This window comes from Spermophilus citellus (genome assembly GCF_964194105.1).
Source record: "Spermophilus citellus genome assembly, chromosome: 9".
In the NCBI taxonomy this organism is placed as follows: Eukaryota; Metazoa; Chordata; class Mammalia; order Rodentia; family Sciuridae; genus Spermophilus; species Spermophilus citellus.
This window is the reverse complement of record NC_138191.1, coordinates 57,505,039-57,525,863: the sequence shown is the minus strand read 5'-3', so window position 1 is coordinate 57,525,863 and position 20,825 is coordinate 57,505,039. Positions and strand designations below refer to the sequence as shown.

At 43.0% G+C, this 20,825-nt stretch overlaps 1 protein-coding gene across 1 annotated transcript in view; it reads right to left on the bottom strand.

Annotated features, from left to right (window-relative positions):
- LOC308655317 (retinal-specific phospholipid-transporting ATPase ABCA4) overlaps positions 1-20,825 on the bottom strand; it is a 159,672-nt gene that overhangs the window by 64,912 nt on the left and 73,935 nt on the right. Inside the window, exons 18-26 of the mRNA XM_081305329.1 lie at positions 14,832-14,921; positions 12,928-13,102; positions 10,949-11,080; positions 9,815-9,954; positions 9,149-9,286; positions 7,828-8,021; positions 6,203-6,287; positions 3,261-3,466; positions 2,857-2,905 (exon numbers count right to left, since the gene is read on the bottom strand). Coding sequence (XP_081161455.1) covers positions 2,857-2,905; positions 3,261-3,466; positions 6,203-6,287; positions 7,828-8,021; positions 9,149-9,286; positions 9,815-9,954; positions 10,949-11,080; positions 12,928-13,102; positions 14,832-14,921 — 1,209 coding nt within the window. The remainder of the gene's footprint in view (positions 1-2,856; positions 2,906-3,260; positions 3,467-6,202; positions 6,288-7,827; positions 8,022-9,148; positions 9,287-9,814; positions 9,955-10,948; positions 11,081-12,927; positions 13,103-14,831; positions 14,922-20,825) is intronic.

Below are 20,825 nucleotides of genomic sequence, written 5' to 3'. Positions count from 1 at the left end.
TACTGTCTAAAAGAATACATACCATGTCAACAGAGGTACCACTGGTACCACTGAATCAGATGGGGGTGCGTGAGGAGGAGAATTTCAGTCTTTTGGGTATTTAAAATTTTAAACAACAAAATACATTCACTTATTACTTAAGGGAATATATTTTAAGTGTACTTAAAAATTAAATTAAATTACAGTCAACTTTGTTCTTTCTGAATTCTTAGAGGGCACTGAGAAGTAGAGAAACCAATGAAGTAGGAGTTAGCAGATCTGGGGGTGATCCTGATTCTTACAAGATGCATACATTTGGTGAAGTGACTCAATCTGTGTGAATCTATTTTCTCATTTGTGAAATGAAAATGAGAACATGTCATAAAATTGCTTTGAAGATTAAATGAGATAACACATGTAACTGTGCTTTATACACCATGCAAGTTGCCATTTACTTTATATCTATACTTCATAGTGACTAATTGCTATTTGTTTGCAAAACATCTGCTGTGGACATGGAGAGTCTATAGGACCACTGTTTGGTCCCCAGCTACTTTCTTAACAGCCTCAAGTTCCCCAGGACAAGGGCAATTGTAGATAGTTGGATCAGCTCAGTCATCCATTTGCCTAACATTCATGGGGGACCTATGAAGCACCAGGCCTGGGATGTGACAGCCCTAGTGACAAGAGGCCCCAGCCCTTACACGTAGAGAGGTGGGGAAGTTCTGTAGGTTCACTGACCTCCAGGCATCAGAGTCTCAGTTCTGCATCCTCCTCTTCCTGACCTGGGCTCACATTTGATCTCTGTAGGGGTGGGATCCCTGTTGCTTCTCCCCTTTGCTGCCTGACTCATCTCAGTCCTCTGATGGCCCCAACCAGACTGGAGCCTAGTATCCCCCATGCCTGCCCCCCCACCCCCCACCAGAGCTGAAGGGCTCTGGACCTGTTCAGCATCTCTGGATTCTGTTGCTCTCCAGTAGTCTCTGGCTCTGAACTACTCTTTCAGAAATGGCACTGACCTTTTGGTGTTTTGGGTTACTTCAGACTTTGGGGACAAGATCAGAAAATGTCATTTTCTAAAACTGAGCTAATCTAAAACAAATGTACTTAGCCATCTGAAAAGTGTGTGTGTAAGGGAGCAGCTAGTGAGAATAGAGAACTGAGGATTCTAGCTTTGAGAGTAAGACCTAGAAGCCTGTGTGGCTCTAGGAAGGTCACCCAACCTCTGTGAGCTCAGCTTCCCTGCCCTACCTGCCTCATGTGATTGTGATGATAATCAAATAACACAGTGGATGTTAGGTGCTTGTCAAGTATAAAGAGTGACTTGAGTCTGAGGTAAGAGGTGACTTGTAGATGCTGACATGAGAGTGTCGCTATCTTGATTAGAGATCACATGTGGTGCTAAGACTTAACATGCATTATCTCATTTAATTCTCTTTACTACTCTAAAGGGTAGGTGCTAGTATTATCCCCATTTTGCAGATGGGGAAACTTAGGTACAAAAGGCTAAGAACTTACCCAAAACTACTCAGTTAGCAAATTATGGAGCTCAGGTTTGATGTTTGGCCTGTTTCACTCTTAATCTCTACGCTTGACTGTCTCTTTGAAATATCCTTGTCTTTACTGACCAAACAGTTTTCAAATAGAATAATTATTAAAGAGGAGTATTCTGTGTAGATAAATGGCCCTAACTTCTCAACTCAGCATGACTTTTAACAAAAATTAGCATATTTGCATTCTGATATTGGTTAATGTAAGTCTTTGTTTTGGGGTAGAGTGTATCAATTTCTGTATCCACAAGGCTCAAAGAAAACCTGGTGAGCTGCTCTTCTCCTCCCCATAGGACAGCCCCTCCCCACACACTGTGTCATGATGACCATCTCTTTGGGCCATGATATATGGCCTGGTACATGTGGTCATAGTTCTAGGCAAAACTAGGATAAACACTTGGGATCACTTAGAAGTAAGTTGAAAACCATATTATCATACAAACTGGTACCAGAACCCCTACTAGGAGGAAATACTCTACGTGGGAAAACACCATGATGTGCCACTCTGGGTAGGAGGAGATAAGCAGTGGCACAGGTAGTCTCAGGAGCCCAAGGCAGCAAAGGATAATTGCTGCCCATCTTTGCCTGTGAACAGGAGAGGGGGCCTAGCAAGAGAGCTCTAAAAGCCCAGGTGGATGCTTCTTGTTCTATCACAGGTGGTTTGTGTTGGGGCAGACAAGTCACCTCCCCTGAACTTCCATCTCTCCATCTTTCTCGTCTGCAGTGGAGCCTACTCCACCCACAATGCCTCTTGTGATCTTGGGGTTTGGTTAAAAATCATGAAAGGATTCCAGCCTTACACATGTGGAAGGGTATCCCAGAATTCACAGGAATTCTGGTCCCCACATTTTCAAAGTCCATATGCCACCAACTGAGGGTTTGCAGTGATTTTGTCTTTATCTCTCAGGAACCAGAGGAATCTAGCTGGCATCTGGGTTGTATTAACAGTCACCACTATCTCAAAGGACTTTGCTAGCTGTCACTCATGCAACAAGAATGGATCAGAGACCTGGTGGACGAGAGATGAGACTGGCCACATGGCAGAACAAGAGGCTGAGGATGCAGGATAAGTTTGGAGAGACATTTACCAATCTGACCTCCATGAGAACCCCGATTCATCTGGAATGTTCCTACCCAGGCCTAATTCAGTCCCTCATTCCTTTGTTATCCCAAGGCACCAAGAATACAAAATGCCTGTTATTTGGGGGTCAAACACTATGGAGGAGAATTTGTGTGTGTGGCTGTTTTGTGACTTTTCCTTTAGACTTTCAAGACAGAGTCTGGGTGTGGGGAGGAGAGTGGCAAGCCACATACCCCAATACCATACCAGCAAACAGAGGTCCTGAATCAGAATCTTGTGTGACCTTCAGAAAAATCTGTCAAGAAATAAAAGAGAGAATTTGGTAGGCATTCCTACTCTCAGAAAAATCTAACCAGGGTCCATTTTGTCAGGTATTGCTTCATAATGGGAAAAAAATGCAAATGGTCTTGATTCAAGAACATAATCTCCTATAAATGCAAAAATGCAAGCATACAGTGAGCACAACTACGTAAAATATGTATGCATGGGACAGAAGCAGGAGGAAGTAAGCCAAAAATGAGGATAATTGCCATGCTTGGGTGGGGAATTATGCCTTTTTGCTTCTATAAAACTTCACTATAGTGTTAGACTTTCACAGGGAACTGCCTCTTCTGGTACCTGACAGAAGCCAGCTGGAATATCTGTGTTACCTCTTCCAGGGGAGTGTCAGAAATGCCGAAACTGCTGAGCCCCAGGTCGGCCAACGTCTCCTCCAGCTCCCTGAAAAGGCTGGCGTATGCTCTCTGCTTGAAATTCTTATTTGGAAGTAGGAAGATGAGTTCTTGACCAATGCATTCCACCAGCTTTGCCTCTGGAACATGGTGGCAAACCACATCCATCAGCTCGTTCACATCCCCTAGCACAAGAAAAAAGATTGAGGTCAACTCTATTCTCCAGAACCCAGAAGACTGTGAGATTGTGAGGTATTCCATTTTCTTCCACCTCCTATTTGAGGAAGGGGCATTTGGTGACTCAGTAGTGACTCTTTCAGAGGACTGATACTCATCAAGTCTGTTTTGAGCTAGTTGGCCTTCAGTGACCTCTGAGAGGAGAAAAGAGCTGGAAGTGAGCATGCTCCCCACTGACTAGCCATGCAGCCTCTGGGAGGTCATGCAATGTCCCTGTGCCAGTTTCCTCCTTTGTTCTATCAAATGTTCTGTCACCTCAAGCTGTGTTATATTGGAGAGGTCCTATCCTAATTTTATCATCTGTGAAAAGGGAGAAATAACAGTATCCACTTTGTTGTGAGGACTGGGTGAGATAATACATATAAAAGTACTTGGAGTGGCATCCCCACCACCACTCCACCAGGTGACTGTTAGCTGCTATAGCGATCAGGACATCATCTCAGGGAAGAAAGCTCTTTGCTCATTCCATTTCACTGAAAATGTAAGAGTTAAGTCAGAGTTGCTTCCATTTTCCTGGTAGGACACAAGCTAGCTATAGGGGACTTATCCAAGATGCATGCCTAGAACAGGTGACCAAGATGAGTGAGAAGCCCCCTTCCTAAATGACACCCCCCTGCCTGACCTAACTCCTTGGAGGGCTGCATCATTTCCCTTGGGACTGCACATGCCTCTTCAAACAAAACAAAACTTAACACCCAGCTCTCAGGAATTTCAGGAAGCTGAGAAGCCATGGAAAGAGGCTGGGGTGGAGTGGGATGTGCAATGTGTAGCAGGGACTGTGGGAAAATGTCATTGAGAATTTACTTGATGCCTTTGTACAGTTGGAATTGATTTTTTTGCACAAACATATGTTACTTTAAAATTAAAAACTAAGTTTAAGTAACTTCAAAGCATGCACCTTCAGAGACAGTTCCCCAGAACACTGATAGGCAGGTCAAAGGAAAAGGGATTCTGGCAACTCAGAACGTGACTCTTTAGAAAGCAGTTCTCTTAGAGATTCAGGGTCACCAGGGGATTCTTTTCTTTCTTTGTTTTAAAGAGACCTGTTTGGAGGACTTTCATGGCTTTCAATCAAAATGTTTCTGCCTACCTGGATTGAAAGCTTTATTTTATGTCAAACTTGCAAATCGGACTTGGTCATCTTTGGTTCTCAGTCATTTCAGACAGAGGCTGGGTAGTTCTTTACATAAGGAAGCAGCTCTGCCCTAGTGGCTCTGTGGGGTCACGTTCATTGTTCTCTTAGGAAGGAAATGGAACCTGAAGTCACTGGATTCCCAGGAACCATGTCTTAATATGTTCCAGCCTTTCAGAGGGAGCCTTACCAGCCAGCAGTGCTCTCAGCTCTGGCAGGGAGGTCCATGAGGGGGTATGTGTGTGGCAGGGGAGCCATCCAAGGAACTACTTGGGGATTAAAAGTATCTTCCCTCCCTTATTTAGGGCACAACTTCTTACAGCACTTCCTACCATTCACAGAATCCCTATTCTAGTCAAAGAAAGCCTTTACTGGGAAATAAAATAACAATTAAATACATCATCCTAGCCAGACAGGCCCTAGTTTCCAACTTGGATTTTTGGTGGTCCACAGTAACTAAAAATACTAGTATTAATTAAAATAAAATCAAATTTTTGACCAGGATTCTGAGGAGGAAGCTTCAGAAAGCTGAGATACCCTCAGCAAGGCAGGCGAGGCATGAGGAACAGCGACGTCACCCTGAACAGATGTTTTCTGTTCATCCCAGGCTCTGTCAGTGCAGAGGGTGAGGAGTAAATACTAGCAATGGAACTCTGGGTATTTCCCCTCAAGTTATAAACATAGTATATAAGTATTGTCTGGCTTTCTTGTCTCATCAGATTTCACTTAGTAAATTCTGCAGGTTTAGAAAAAAATTATGCTAAATAGGAAACTTCATTATCCTGGGATAGTACATTAAATTTAATTTTGCTTCTACTAAGGATTTTAGGGTATGTGATATTCCATTTGCAGAGACTTCCCAAGGAAGGCATGGGAGGTGAGCATCAGTGAAGAATGGAAACAGTGTCCCAAGTTCTCCGGATCCTGGAGCTCAGATCCTAGAGGTGAGGGATTGTGTATACAGTGATGGCCTCCACTGAATCTCTGGGGGTGAGGGAGAGTCCCTGAGAGCTTCAATGCACCCTCATTAAGGGGAGAATCTCTAGAAAATTGGGAAGCTAAGGGGAGAGTCAGAGTATAACAGGAGTGTGGGGCATCATGCAGACCATCCACACAGGCCATCTCTTAGTGAAAGTTCACTGTAAGAGCTGTGCATCAGTGTGGTTCCACCAGAGGGCGCTGGATGCACCTTTACAAGAGGATCTCTCCAAACAGGAAGGAATATTCCCTGGAGCCAGGGTAGGAGGACCCCAGGAATGGAGGCTGCATATGGGAAAGGGCACAGAGTGAACACATGGAATTCCTCATTAAAGGGAGAGAGTGGTGCATGACTTTTAAATGCCATGGAGAATGGAGGAAAGAGGAGAAAGAAGCTAAAAAATAAAAAGATGAGCAATTGCATGACCTTGCCCCCATGCCCCCTCCCAGCCCTCCAGAAGCACGAATGTTCTCTTTGCTCCCATTCTAGTACAACATGACAGGACACCCCCAGCAACACCAGGTGATGATCACTAGACTAAAATGGAAATACACAGCCTTCCCCAGCCCTTACCATCCAAGACTTGCTCTGGAGTTATCTCATCAATGCGGGTTGGACACCTGACAGAGAAATCCTTAGATGCACAGCTGCAGGTGCCCTACAATGGATGGACAGGAAAGACTGACAAGGTACACATCACTTCAACAATAGCATCTCTCTGATGCCAAGAGCTGTCACCACCTGCTTGGTTTGTTTCTCACCACCAATTGTGTTTTTTCCTGCACTGTTTAACCTACTAATTCATTGGAGCATTTTGAGGGTGTAGCCACTTTATTTTACCTTGGAGAGTGTGTGAGTCAGGGAGAAGCAGAACCTCAAAGGATCTCTTTGGCTTATCATCAATCAAGTGACAGCTGTAGGTTCTGCTCACATTCTGTTCTTCCCTCCCCATGGACATTCACTGGTCTGTGGAAATCTACCCAAGACAGGAAACCCACAGCAGCCAGACACTTTAACCACAAGCATAAATAATCCTACAATATAATGCTTGTGATAATTTGAATGTGAGCAATATTTGTTCTCAAGAGCACATTCATGATAAATTATCTCATATATCTCCACTACATCCCTAAGAAGCAGAAGCAGAGATCATTAGTTGCATTTTCCATGTGGGAAAAATAACAGCAAAGAAGTAATTTGCCCATGATACAGTCTGTACACTTCTCAGCCCAGATCTGGATCAAGGTCTCCTGACATGCTGAGTGGTCTCTGCAGATTAGCATTTTTTGCTCCATCATTTTATTTATTTATTTATTTTTGGTATCAGGGATTGAACCCAGGAGTGCTCAAGCATGAGTCACATCCCCAGTCCTTTTTTATGTTTTCATTTTTAGACAGAGTCATGCTAAGTTGCTCAGGGTCTCATCAAGTTCCTGAGCCTAGCTTTGAATTTGCAATCCTCCTGCCTCAGCCTTCTCGGCTACTGGGATTACAGGCATGTGCCACCATGCCCAGCTTGCTTCATCAATTTTAGGTTACAGTTCCCAATGAGAGTTTCCTTAGCTTTCATTTATTACTGGAATTCAGGCTTAATTAGGAAATGTGAATTTTGGGGATTAAAAAAGGAAGTTTCAGGGCTGGGGTTGTGGCTAAGGGTAGAGCACTTGCCTTGCAAGTATGAGGCCCTGGGTTTGATCATCAGCACCACATAAAAATAAATAAATAAAATAAAGGTATTGTGTTTATATACAACTAAAAAAAATGTTTTTCAAAAAGGAAGCTTTAAACATCTACTATTTGTGGGAGGTGTGGGGCAGTCCCAGGGATTGAACCACAAGCTTTATACGTATTTGTCAAGTACTGTATCACTGAGCTACATCCCCAGCTCATAACTCTTCAAGCAGTTCAACTTCGCAGGATAAGATGCTTCCATGGTGCATCTAACCACCTATCCACAGGTTGGGATATTGGTGTAAAATCATTTCAGGTTTTTTAAAACTAGTTGTTTCATTTTGGGAGACACATCTCTGTAGGAGGGTTCAGGACGTATTTATCAAAATCTCCTGTAAATGGTCTCAGAAACAAAGAATCTGGTTCTGACAGCTAGGGCTCCAGTGGGTAGAAATGTCTGGAGTGGCTACCCCCCGCCCTGTGTTCCCTCTCACCCAGGATGGGCTCCTTCCCAGGAAGACATGTACCTCACAGCCACTTCTTTGGTTCTGGATGTTTTTCATCTTGCGAACCAAGGTCAAGTAGAAGCCCTTGCCAAAGCAATTCTTCAGGAAGAGTGGCGTGCCCGAGCAGTAGAGTCTTCCCTGGGAGATGATGGCAATACGGTCACCAAGGAGGTCTGCCTCGTCCATGTGGTGAGTGGACATGATGATGGTTCTGCCTGCAGTGGGGTCAGGGCAGGGGAATCATCAGACAGTCCTTAGCCAGGGTGAAAATTGGGAGATAACAGATAAAAACAGGTGCTAATTCCTCTGGGACATTAGAATAATAATGAGAGCAACCGCACACCATAAAGCATTGTCACATACATATCTCTTCATCAGATACAGGGCCTGATTCAAATAAATCACCAGGCATGGGACACATTCATTACTGTCAGTCAGCATCTAAGTTCCATGTGTACATTCTCTAGATCATTAAGCATTGCACTGATAATCTTTGTAAAGAACACACACAAACACACTTTTCCTAATTGGAGATGATGTCATAAAAATAAAATAGTAATGAGAATTTTAGAATGGCTTGGGGAAATACAATGCAAACAGAGGGTAGATCTCGAGTTCACACAGGGTTGAAACACACTGTCTCCCATCCCCAACTCGCCCTGTACAGAGGATCAAACCCAGGGCACTTAATCCCTGAGCCACATCCCCAGACCATTTTTTTTTTGTATTTTATTGAGTTCCTTAGGGCCTCACTAAGTTGTTGAGGCTGGCTTTGAACTCATGATCCTCCTGCCTCAACCTCCTGAGTCACTGGGATTATAGGTGTGTGCCACTGTGTCCAGCCACACTGTCATCTTAATGGGCACTCTGGGCCCTGCCTGCTGTCTCTTCTGAAGTTGAGCCCTTTGGAAGGTGCCAGAACAGGGATGAACAGGTCCCATTCTGAGACATGTCCCTCTGCAGCACCCAATACCCAGCACATTGCCCTCACACCTGGTCCCCAGTGGTCACCTGACAGCTAGGGAGCTTATTTTTGTTTGTACAAGTCTCCTTCAATAGATGGAAATTTCATTTAGAGCCTCACCCAATGTTCCAGACAGAAGGACTAGAGGTTGAGATAGATTTCTAGAATATTTTGGGAAGTAGGCTGCTACCAGTGACTCCATTTTTATTTATTAAAAATCTCAGGAAGTTTTAACTCATACTTCAATTCATAGATAAAGCCCACCTGAGTGTGGTTATGGCTGTTAGTATACTCAGCTGCAAGACACCAGGGATGAGAGAGCAGGGTCCACAGGGAAAGCCCCAGTGAGAGCACCAGGCACTGAGCAGTGAGTGTTACCCGAGCGATACTTCAGGAGCAGGTCCCAGATGGAGCGTCTGGAGTAGGGGTCCACCCCAGAGGTGGGCTCATCCAGGATGACCACCTTGGCATCTCCCACAAAGGCAAGTGCAACGGACAGCTTCCTCTGCATGCCACCTGGAGGTCCAGGAGGATGGAGGGTTACAGGGAGGATAAAGAGAAAAAAAAAAAGAGAAAAAGCCCCAGAAGAGAAAAGGCCAGGGTTGGTGCCAGCATATGGGGGCACCTTAAATCTGGCAGGGGTTTGATGCTGTCTCCTGAGAGGTCTAGAGAGAGTTCAGAACTCTACTGGAGTTGAGGGGAGGCCTTGTAAATGCAAAAAAGACCCTTACTGCTAAGAACCTGATCATTGGAAGACTTCTCTTCTCACACTTTAGTTCAAACATATAAACATCAGAACAAATAAATAAAGCCCAGGCTGACTGCAAGACAGAATTCCATGTGGCAAATGATCCAAGGGCAGCTGCTCTCAGATTCTCAGAGTAGCTTCACAGAGTGTTTCAACTCTTAGGTGCTTTCCTGTTACAAGCACCCCACCCCCACCCCACCCCAATTCCTCCAGCTTCCCCAATCCTGGCCTCCTAGGTGCATTGAGAAGCAATGGATGTGCCATCCTTGGCCCTGTCACCTTCCAACACCAAGCACCTGAAAGATCCTGTGCTTCTTCATTCCTCTTGTGGTGAAGGCCTGTATCCTCTAACATGGCTTCCATCCCCAGCTGGGCCTCCTCCCAGGACTTGCCTTTCAGCTGGGCATAGAAGAGGATGTGCTCAGCCACTGTGAGGCTACCAGGACAGAACAAGGAAAGCAATGGGCTCAGCAATTGACTTCTAGTAACTTATTTTTTATAGAAATAATTCAAGATGACCAAAAAAATGCAGCAATCAAGATGCTACAAGTTCATTAAGGTACTGTTCCTGATACAAATGGAAAACACACACCAGATCTGGCCCAAGTATCTATTAGAGAGCTTGGCTTAATAGTTCATCTTATAATGAAATATTATGTAAACATTGCAAGTTAATTTATAAAGGAACATGTAATGACATGAAAAGATATTCATATCTTAGGTTAAAAAAAGCAATCACATTTCCAAAAAAGTCAGGTTACAAAATTACATGCATAGTTTTTTTCCTCTTTATAATTTCAAAGAATGTATATATATCTATGCATATGTTAAGAGAATGTTTTGAAAAATTAACCATAGTTGTCTCTGCATGGTGAAATTACTGATAATTTTTATTTTCTTCTATTTGTTTAGCTATCTTATTTCTTTCCTCCCTTTCTTTCATATGACTATATCTAAATATATACTTTTTTATATGCTTTCACACGATATCTAACAATATATAGATTTTTAAATAAGAAATAAAATATATTTTAATTGAAAAAAATAAAAAAAAGAGTGTTCCAAATGTTCTGAAAGTCAATCCTTAATGCCCTGGTTTAGAAGAAGAAAAGGAACCAGGTTCTCCTCTCTTTGGTCCCTGATGGGAAATACTTCAGGGCTGAGCAGGGGGCCCAGCCACTGTCATAAAGAAAAGAGTGTCACTCTTCTGAGGGGAGAGACCTCAACTCTGAACACCAAAGGCACAGTCCCATGTTCAGAGGGACAATTCTCAGTGCAAGCCAGACAAGAACCTTGAACAAAGGGGACATCAGCTAAGAGCATCACCACATGTACCCAGACCAGGCACCCTGGGCGAGACTCTAGAGAACATGTGTGCTGGGGTGGGGTGAGGATGGGAGATGGAGGCATCTCACCCCTGTTTTTCTTACTGGTGGAACAGGATGTTGTGCTGTGGACACATGCCGAGGCTCTGACGGATTGCATCCAGGCTTGTTTCAATGTCCTTTCCTGCAATGAGCACAGTCCCTGATGTTGCCGGCAATAGACCTGTCAAGATGGACCTGCAGAATGCAGGAGCAGGGGTGGAAGAGATGGTCCTTAGGAACTTGCATTGGGAGAGCAGCCCCCCACCAGTGTGAGGGGTCCTCATCAGGGTGAGGACTCTCATGGTTACTCCTGCTCATGTCTCTGAATCAAACTCAGGTTCATCATTAGCAGCAGGGCCCAAAGTTTCCCATACAGAGACTAGCACCAGTGTGTACATTAAGGCCCTAATGCAGAGGAACAGAGAACGAAGGCAAATGTGGCCCTCTGCTTCCCCTTATCCTCTGGAGCTCCCCGGCAAGCACTAGTGAACTTCGGGGATTCTCAGCCTCAGAACATTTACTTGTAGGCCTTGAGCTCCCCCACCTCCAATTCAGCCCTCAGTCCCTGGTGCCAGAGGAGCTCAACAAAAGGTTTTTGGTGCATGGTTTGCTGCTCTGTGTTCTGGGTGAGCAGTTGCTGATATCAACAAGCTAGGTGTCACCATTACAAGACCAGGAAGGCCTTAATGAGGTGAGAAGCTGGCACATCTAGGCATTCACTGTACCAGTTGATCAACTGTCTGAGGTCAGATCACCACCCAAAATACCATCGTTGGATCCAAAACACAAAAAGTCTAATAGCAATGATGCATGTTTTTTTGTAAAGTGGGAAATAATGGGCCCCATGTGCTGAGGTGGTATGTGCATTAGAGTTAATACATCTGATGAATTTAGCACAGCACCAGCATTAAGAAAAACTCAAAAATATCATTACCATTGTTACTAAACACTGTTTCAACCCCAGGGGAAGCTGTATTTCTGCAGCTGATGAAATAATGTGTTTTCCTGGGAGAAGTTCTGGGGTTCCACCTGAATGAAATGTCCAGCTCTCTGGCCATATTAATTAATAAGAAAAGAAATCAGATGATTTAGTGCCCCCACACCCAGCTCTGTTCTGATAAAATCTCAGGCTATCTGAATTTACACTTAGAAGCTGGAATCTCTTTTGTTCAAAAGAGGAAAATAGAACCAAATATAATGGCACCAGCCCCACATTCCATTCACACACCCTGTGTAGGGTGTACACTTGCTATTCCTTCCTAGGTCTCTGTAAGAAGCCAAGGATTTAAGTCTGCATATCACATGGGCTGTCGTCCTGAGAGGTCTGCATAGGAAAGCTTGGTGGCCATTTTCTCCTCAGCAGATGGCGCTTGGGCCCCTTAGAGAAGTGTGAGGTCCATGCACAGCCCTGTGTCTTGCCTGGGTACAGCCTTCAGTTGCCAGGCTGCTAGCCCAGGTCCATGTAGAGACTGTGTCCTTTGTACTTTCTCTAGAACTGGGACCAGCATTCATTGGGGGCCCCATGCTGATGTTGAAACCTACCTAATAACTGGCAGGAAAAGGAATGATCCTTATAAATACGCCTTGCTCTACAGACCCGGGGCATGCGATGGCGAGCGCCATGACACTCTCACTCTCATGGATGATGATGATGCTGGAGAGACTGGGGAGGGGGAGAGGACTCAAGGCTCCAGAAGCAAGAGGTGGTTTGTGGCAGGAGGGCCTGGCTCGTGTCACCATGTAACCATTACACTCAGTGGCTTCAGGAAAGTCCCCTGAACTCTTAGAATGTCCAGTTCCCTGGAACACAAAACAAGCCTAAACTAACTCCGTTTCCCTCTTGTTGCTTCTTAGGAAGATCAAATTAAAACCAAAATGTGAGTGAGCTTTAACTATTGAAATATCCTTTATAAATTCTCAGGGCCAGAAATATAAAGTGAATTTTGTCAGTAAAACTCAGTGAGAAAGAGTAGATTTCAGCTAACAGGAAAAAAAAAAGCCAAAAAATGGCAGGGTGGTGTGGCCTCTGCCAGAAGACTCACAAGGTGGTGGTTTTCCCTGCTCCATTGTGACCTAGGAAGGCGGTGATCTGGTTCTCATAGAAGGTGATGTTTAGACGGTCCACTGCTGGTCGGGTTCCAGGCTCAAAGATCTTTACCAGATTCTTCACACATACCCCAGGAACCAGCCCTGGAAGCTCACGTTCAAAGAAGGACTCTTGAGGAAAACAAACAAACATGATATAAACCCAGTGCTTAACATACACGCTCCTCACGGTTCTTTCTTCAGACCACTGTCTTCTGCCTATAATTTCCCTGCCCTACCCCAACCCCGTCCTTGCTTCAGCTATGACCTTTGTAAGGAAAAGCAGAATAACAATGAGATAATAGTACTGAACATTTATTTAGCACTTACTCTGTTCCAGGCACTGTTTCAAGTGCTTTCCATGAATTACTTCATTTCATACTTATAAGCCCCTCCTGGTAGATAATACTAGGCTCATTTTTATAGGTGAGGAAACCCAAGACAGACATCAAAGTGTCCTATCAAGGTCACAGGGCTCACAAGTGGCAGAGCTGGGATTTGAACCCAGAGCCCATGTTCACCCTAGAGCATCCACTGTCCATGCATACAGTTAGCCCTAAGCTCTGTCTTCAGTCCCAAACCCTTGTTTCCAGTGGTCTGTGGGATTCCTCATGGATTTCTGGTAGCAGCTCAGACTCCTCATATTCTCCTCCAGACAATGGTTTCCTTCAGACTTCCATGTCCATTCCTGGAGGCACCATTATCCCAGACAACCTTGGCTTGAGTTTTTGAGTCCACTTTGACCACAGCTGACTTCTTGCTCCTTGGAACTCCAGGATGGGCCACTCTTCCTCAGCACTGTCCCTCAAGCCTTGTCCTCCTTTCTATCCTCTCCAATGTAGACTTATCATGCTTTGCCCTTGTCCCTGCCCTCAGCCTCATTCTTCTTGGTTGGTGCAGGGTGTTTAACTCTATATAGCACACTTCACTGGTTGTCTGAATATTGTAGGTCTAGGCATTTGCTCCCTGCAAAATTAAAAACAACAACAAACCCTTGCTTCTTCTCTCTGTGCCTCCTGGCCTGGCCCGTAGGTGAGTTGGAACCAGTCTCCAGTCTCCCCAGCCCCCAGTCTCAGCCTTGTCATATACTCTGGAATGAGGGTCTTCCAGAGGCACTGTTGCCTGCAAAACAGCTCTGTGTGGGGAGTTGCTGGTTTCTGACTTTAGCTTTGTGAAATGGCATCTGGGGTATGTGGAGGCTGGATCTTCTCTAGCAATGTCAGGCCAAGTCAGAGGCTGTGTTCCTGTTTAAGCTCTAACATCCCCAGAGAAATGCACATGCTTAGGGTTGAAATTCCTTGGGAGAAACACAGAATTGATTCAGAGGGAAGATAGAGCAGCCAGAGCCAGGGACACAGACTAATGAACCTGGCCCTTTAGTCCAGAAAAGATTAGGTAACTTCCACTGTCAGGAAAGGCTTTTGATTGTTTGAATGAATGGGCTTCTAGATTTGTAAATCATGAAGTGCAGTCAGCTCCACTAGACTCTTTCCCCTTCACACAGAAGCATTTATTTTTGTCTTTCTTTATTGCTCATATCTGCTTAAAGTCCCAGTGACCCAAGTCATTGTTCTTGCTAAATCCTCAGAAGTCAGCATATTCATGCAACTCACTTGAGATCTGCCTAACAAGGGCACAAACACACTACAAACTTGGTATTTGCTTTCTCCAGGAAATATGCGTTAATGTCTGGGCTGAACAATTCATTCCCCACACATGCACCTGGACATGAGGTTCAATAGTGGTCAACAGAGGGAGTTGGTTTCCTGGGCTTCATTTCACCCATCCTGAGCTGTTTTGCTCTGGCTTTTACAGGGGTTTTCAGCCTTTCACTTGCTTCTGCTCTTTATTAGGGTTTTACCATTCTTTCTTCCTGGGTGGTCCGGATCCTCCATTTCCTCTGTTAGGGGTTCAGTCTTTTCCAGGGCCCTCTCTTCTCTGGTTGAACACCCTGCACCAACCAGAAGCCAGTGTTACTCTCCCAGTGAGAGCTGAGAATCAGCAGGGACAGGAAAGGAGGGGAGATGTAGGGGGAGCAAGTGAGTTTTCTACCACAACAGGAAAACAGTCCCCTTAGAAGGCTGAGCCAGTGCCCCTGTGAGACCAGCCCCTGTAGGCCCCCTGGTCTGTCCTACTGAAGAGCTCCAGCCTCAGCGTGCAATCTCTGCCAAGCCCAGGGGCATTTTGGAATTGGAGTTTCAGAATTAGAGTTTCACCTCATCCTCTTGCTTTTTCTTTTTCAGTGGTGCTGAGGATGGAACCTGGGGCCTCAAAGCATGCTAGGCAAGTGCTCTACTGCTACCCTGCCTCCCTCATCCTTTTAGTGTGCCAGGGAGGGCCTACAATGCCAGAAATGGATTTAAAAACAAAAACCAAATCCAAGATTGAATTTGGAATGGGTTAAATTTCTTTAGCCCACCACTGGTTGTTTTCATTACAATCCAATTGATATCATGATGAATCTCCGGTAAAAGTCCATTCAAGGTGACAAGATGGGCGGCCAGCTTAAATTGAGAAACATCTCCTCTGAGAAATCCACCATAAGGGAATTCTAGTGTCTTAGGGTTAATGGCAGGTGGAGTCTGGTGGGGGTGTAAACTTGGACAAATTGTGACATGTGGTATACACAACACACACACACACACACACACTTTTTCGGTGCCCAACGTAGGGCATTTGTAAATTTGGCATTTGTTCTCAAAGGGCGTCAGGAAATCCTGGAAGGGGAAGACAAGCAGAAAAGCTGGGCAAATTGAGAGGAAGCAGGAGAAGAGAAAGCCACTGCTGCCAGACCTCAGGACCCTGGCCTCAAGTGCAGATGGATGACGGTTTTTTAAATGCAGCAGCCACCAGGGCCCTGGCACAACCCCTCTGTAGATTTGGAGGGGCAGGCAGGTGTGGGAGACCATCCTTGCACGTGACTGGGTCATACTCCCTGGCTAGGTGCTGAGGCGCTCAGTCGCAGAAATGTGGCAGAGTTTTCCCCACCCTTCTTGGGTGGGGGTCTCGTGCATGGGTGTGTCTTGCTATAGCCCCATGGGTGAAGCTATGCTCACCTGTTCCTTTGTAATATAACCCCTTGCTGTTTATGATAGAATCTTCCATGGAAGTGCCTTATGTGGGTCCCCTTCTCTTACTGTGCCCTTGGGTGTGGCCTACCCAGGTGTCAGTCAACCTGCTGACAGTGGACATCATGAAGATAGACTCAGCCCCCCTGAAACCTGACCCCTTGCTTCATTTAAATAGTTTCTCCTCAATAAAAGGGGTCAACACATGCTCTCGCTTTCTCTCTTCCTGTGGACCCTTAAGGTCAGAGGAGCCGTCACAGCAACCCCAAACAAAAAGGTATTTGTGTTTCTTGTGTGGTTATTTTGCGCAGCCCAGTCAGCCCAGTTTTACTGGAGTGACCCCTGAGCCTTTTAGTCTCAAGAACAGAAACCTGGCAATTGGTGCCCAACGTGGGGCGTGGGGCAAAAGGTCTGTGTCCTTAAGCTAATTGTTTTTCTTCAACAGAAAACCCATCATTTATGTTTTATACGTACATTTATCAGGTACTCTGCCTTTTAGAACAGATATTTAAGATAAATGTGTTTGCTGTAAACTTGCTTTTAAGTAAAAATACAATCTTCAAGTAGTTTATAATTCTCAAAGTTATTCTACAAACTCATAAAATGATAAACAAATATAATTCTGTCTACAAAATATCTAAGGATTTTAACTTAAATATTTTCTTATCAAAGTACAATAATTTATTTATAGATTCTAAGGTTTTCAAAAATTGTTCCAAAGTATAACCAGAAAAAATTTTAAAATAAAAAGATGCTTCAACAAAAAGAAAACACACATTGGATCCTAAAAAGAAGAAAAAAATAATCTTTGGATAAAACAAGGTCTTTATATTCTAGATTTTAATGATAAAAGTATTTTCCTAAATAAGAAGATTTTTATATTATTATCTGAACAGATGATGTAAAAAGTTAGAACAATTAAAAAAGAGATTTGTATATATATCAGACTGACTATAAATTTTTAACTGATTAATTCAAGGATATTTCAGGCTATTTTCCTAATTTAACTATACTGATATGAGCTAAGATTTTGTCCATATTTTGACATGATAAAACTTATTAAAATGTTAAGTTTATTTCTTTAAAAAAAGGTCTTTATTGCCTAATAATTCTTGCTGTTTAAGACAAAGGTTAATTTTGGTAAATAAATTCACATCATTGATTAAACACTAAATATATTAAACTGCTAACTTAGATCCCAATTTTGACAACTGTTCTTTAAGATTATACTTAATTGATTCTAAGACACAAAGACACTGTTGATTTTTACATATTTTGTTTGTTAGATAATTATAAAATTAAAAAAAAAACATTTTATTAAGACTCAATTTCTTCAAATTACAGTCATATGTTAATTTTGACCAATAAAGGTTACAAACTTTAAAAATTCATTAATATTATGTAAGTTCTCTGACTGAACCTATTATCTATAAAAATACAGTAAGATTTATGTACTACTCCCTACCTAAAATATAACTACTCCCTACCCAAAAAAATAACCTTAATAATATTTTTTAAAGGCAATTAAGAGATATCTATTTAAAGGATAATATTCTAAAACATACAGATATTTTAAAACCTCTCAAAAAGAGATTGGGGGTTCTTTCTAAATTGTTAGGAAGGATCAGCTAGTCTATATTGGGAAATTATAATAATAAATAAAAGATAAATCTATGCTTCTCATTTAAATACTTGTACTATTTATTATCTATAACTTAAACTAAGGATACTATGACTTATGCCAAGCCTTTACTCAATTTTATTAAATAAACAAAAGGGGGAATACAGGACCCCAGAGACGAACACTAGATTTTACAAATACTTTAAAGTTTTTTCTTAAATGGTAATATTGAGAGTCTTAATGTTACCTAACTCGACTCAGTGAATTATATCAGATATCAAAGGAAAGTTTAAACCAGTCATCATGATAATGACTGAGAAACCTGGCTCAGGAAGGTAAATTTCCAGCTGTAGAGTTTACAAACATGCAGCTTCACAAGCTTGTTAGGTAAGTAAAAATTATGAAAAGACTTGTATGGACCCATTTTCCAGGTCCACCTTTAATGTGTCTTGCAGTGTGGAGTGGAAAGTCCACCCATAAAACTAGATTAATTGTCCTGACTGTAATGGTCAGTCATACCTATATATTGATTCTGTGGTAAACAGACTGACTGGAAGTGTCTTTTGAGAAAAAGACAGTGTTGAAATAAAGGATTGTTCCACATCCACATGGATGGTGGCTATGGACCAGATGTAAGTAACACCAACTAAGGGCCAGTTATCTATGAGGGATCATGCCCTGAGTCTTAGCACTGCTCTCCTCTTCATCTATCTGTGTTTTTCAGCTTTGTCACAATATTATTGTTTGTCTGTCTATGGCCTTTCTCCTTCCTTCCTGAACACAGCCTCACCATCCCAGTGCTGTGAGCTGGGGCCTCTTTGTAGATCCTAAGGTAAATTTTGGTATGGAGACCACGGGGGCATTATCTATCAAGGAGACAGAGAGCCCTCTCGAGAACAATGCCTTGCATACTCCACATCACCCTGTTTGGCCCTGAAGAATGGCTGGTTAGTCAATGACAGGTAAGATTCCTCAAGGGAGGGACAACCTAAGACCGACACAGTTGCAGAGTGGCCATCAGGAGAAAACTTGGGGGCCAACAGAGGTGAGGCACAGAATTCCCCCCCCCCCCCACTGGTGCAAAGGCCTAAGTCTTCACCCCTTTGAGAGAGGTCTCCTGCCCCCATGACTGCTTTGCTCCCCACATCCAGAGACCTAGTCAAAAGTGACTGCCTGCTCATCACAGCAGAAAACAACTGCAGCTACGGAAATGGGACATGTCTGGATGCTTTTCTCTTTCTTGGTTCCCATTTTTTTCTATGCTTTTTCCTTTTCCTTTCTTCTCTCATCAGGGTTCTCCTTTAGCAATACACTTAATAAAGGGGAGGAAATGTTGGAATAGCCTTCAGTTGTAACTAGCAGCTATGAACAGCTTGGAATGCTTGAGGAATCCACATTCTTCAGGCCTGACAGAAATACCTGTAGGATGGGGTGCTCTGCTCTATCGAGCCGTCAATGAAACCACGTGCTCAGCACTTGTGGTACAGGGCCAAACTACCCTGACTCAGTAAGCCTCTTTCTTCCCTTAGGGACAAAGACTCTTCCAGATTGCTTTCCACCATGACAGCAATATTTAGAGTTTTCTCACAGTGTGGTTACATTAGGCAGAAGATGATTGGCTTATGGATATTATCTTTCTTATGTATGATTGTCGGGCATGCCCCACTTGAACCCTATAACAGTTGTGTGCATTCCAAAAAGAAACTGAACATTCCAAAAAGATACTGGACATCGACTTGAGGTTTGTCACCAGCCAGTTATCACCAGCTCCTGTGACTGAGGTAGCCAAAGTAGCCAAACAACAAATTGACCACACCAGTGAGAGAAACGTATGCTAGACAGCAGATAAAAAACCCAAGCCAGCCAATTATGCTGCACTTTAGTGACTAAGACTACGTTTATCTATATGGACAATTGTTGAAAATATTATTAAAATAGATTTTTCCAAACGTATTTATATTAATGACAGACCTAATTAACTCCTTAAATGTGAGAGTTAAGAGAAAAAATGAAAAATAACCTGTAGCCTATAAGAATACAACTTATTGTTTCATTAGTTATTGTCAGCTAATATTTCAGAGCTATAATATGCTGAAGTTAATATTCAGGCTTTAAAACAGGTGTATGTCAATTAACCAGACCTAGGCAAACTGCTGGTCTCATAATCCCTGAAATGACTACTTTAAATATTATTCCTTATTTATTCAATTGCAGCCTTTGTGGCTATGTCTTAAGACTTACAATGTATGGATTTTCTTAATGTTTGACTTAAATTACTTCCAAAATCCTTCATGGTCAGATAAGTGCTGATGGAAGGATGAGAACTAAGTAATTATGTTCTAGAAGACAATGTAATAAATAATGTGAGTGAGCCCTTTGCTCTATGGTTTATGGAGAGACAAATAAATAATGTGAGTGAGCCCTTTGCTCTGTGGTTTATGGAGAGGCCTAAATGCCATGGCAATGAAGATGTCTATTACTATGGCCAAACACAATGCATCCCAATAAAATTGGAAAAAGATTAAAAATCTTCTGATGAGTGTTTGGTGAAGTAACAATAATCCAGATTATTGTGTTGATTGTGTTATGAAGATGATATATTTTCTACTAATTGTGTTATGAAGATGATATGTTTTTTACTAATTCCTTTTGTTTTTCAATAGCAGATCGTGATGACCTTGGACCAAGAGTCAAGTGGCAGGGGCCTGATGGTCAGGGATGTGCTCATTTCAGTACTTTTAGCCCTGCTTCCTGAAGGATTTTTCAATCTATTCCCTGCAACTCCCATGGTCACTTTACTAGATGGCAGACTGCACTAATGGGTAATAAAATAGCAAGGGGAAACATCCTTCTGAATAGTTGAGCCATTGGAGTGGGGTCCTTGCCAGGAGAACTATTCAAGCTCCAGATTTTTTCCCCAGTGACCAGTGGGGATTTGTGCAAGATACGGATGTATCCTGGGCTCCATTTCTTCAGTTGTGAAAAGAAGGGATAAGGTAGAAAACTTAGCTGTTTTCTGGTTTTAGACAGTGTTAGAGATCTAAGTCAGTCTAGTCCATGAGACAACTAAAAAATATTTGACTTCTGTCAGCAAAAATGTATGTGATTCACTTTTGAAGAAGCATATTTGTCTTCAGATATTTTTCTTGAGAGGCAGAGTATCTCT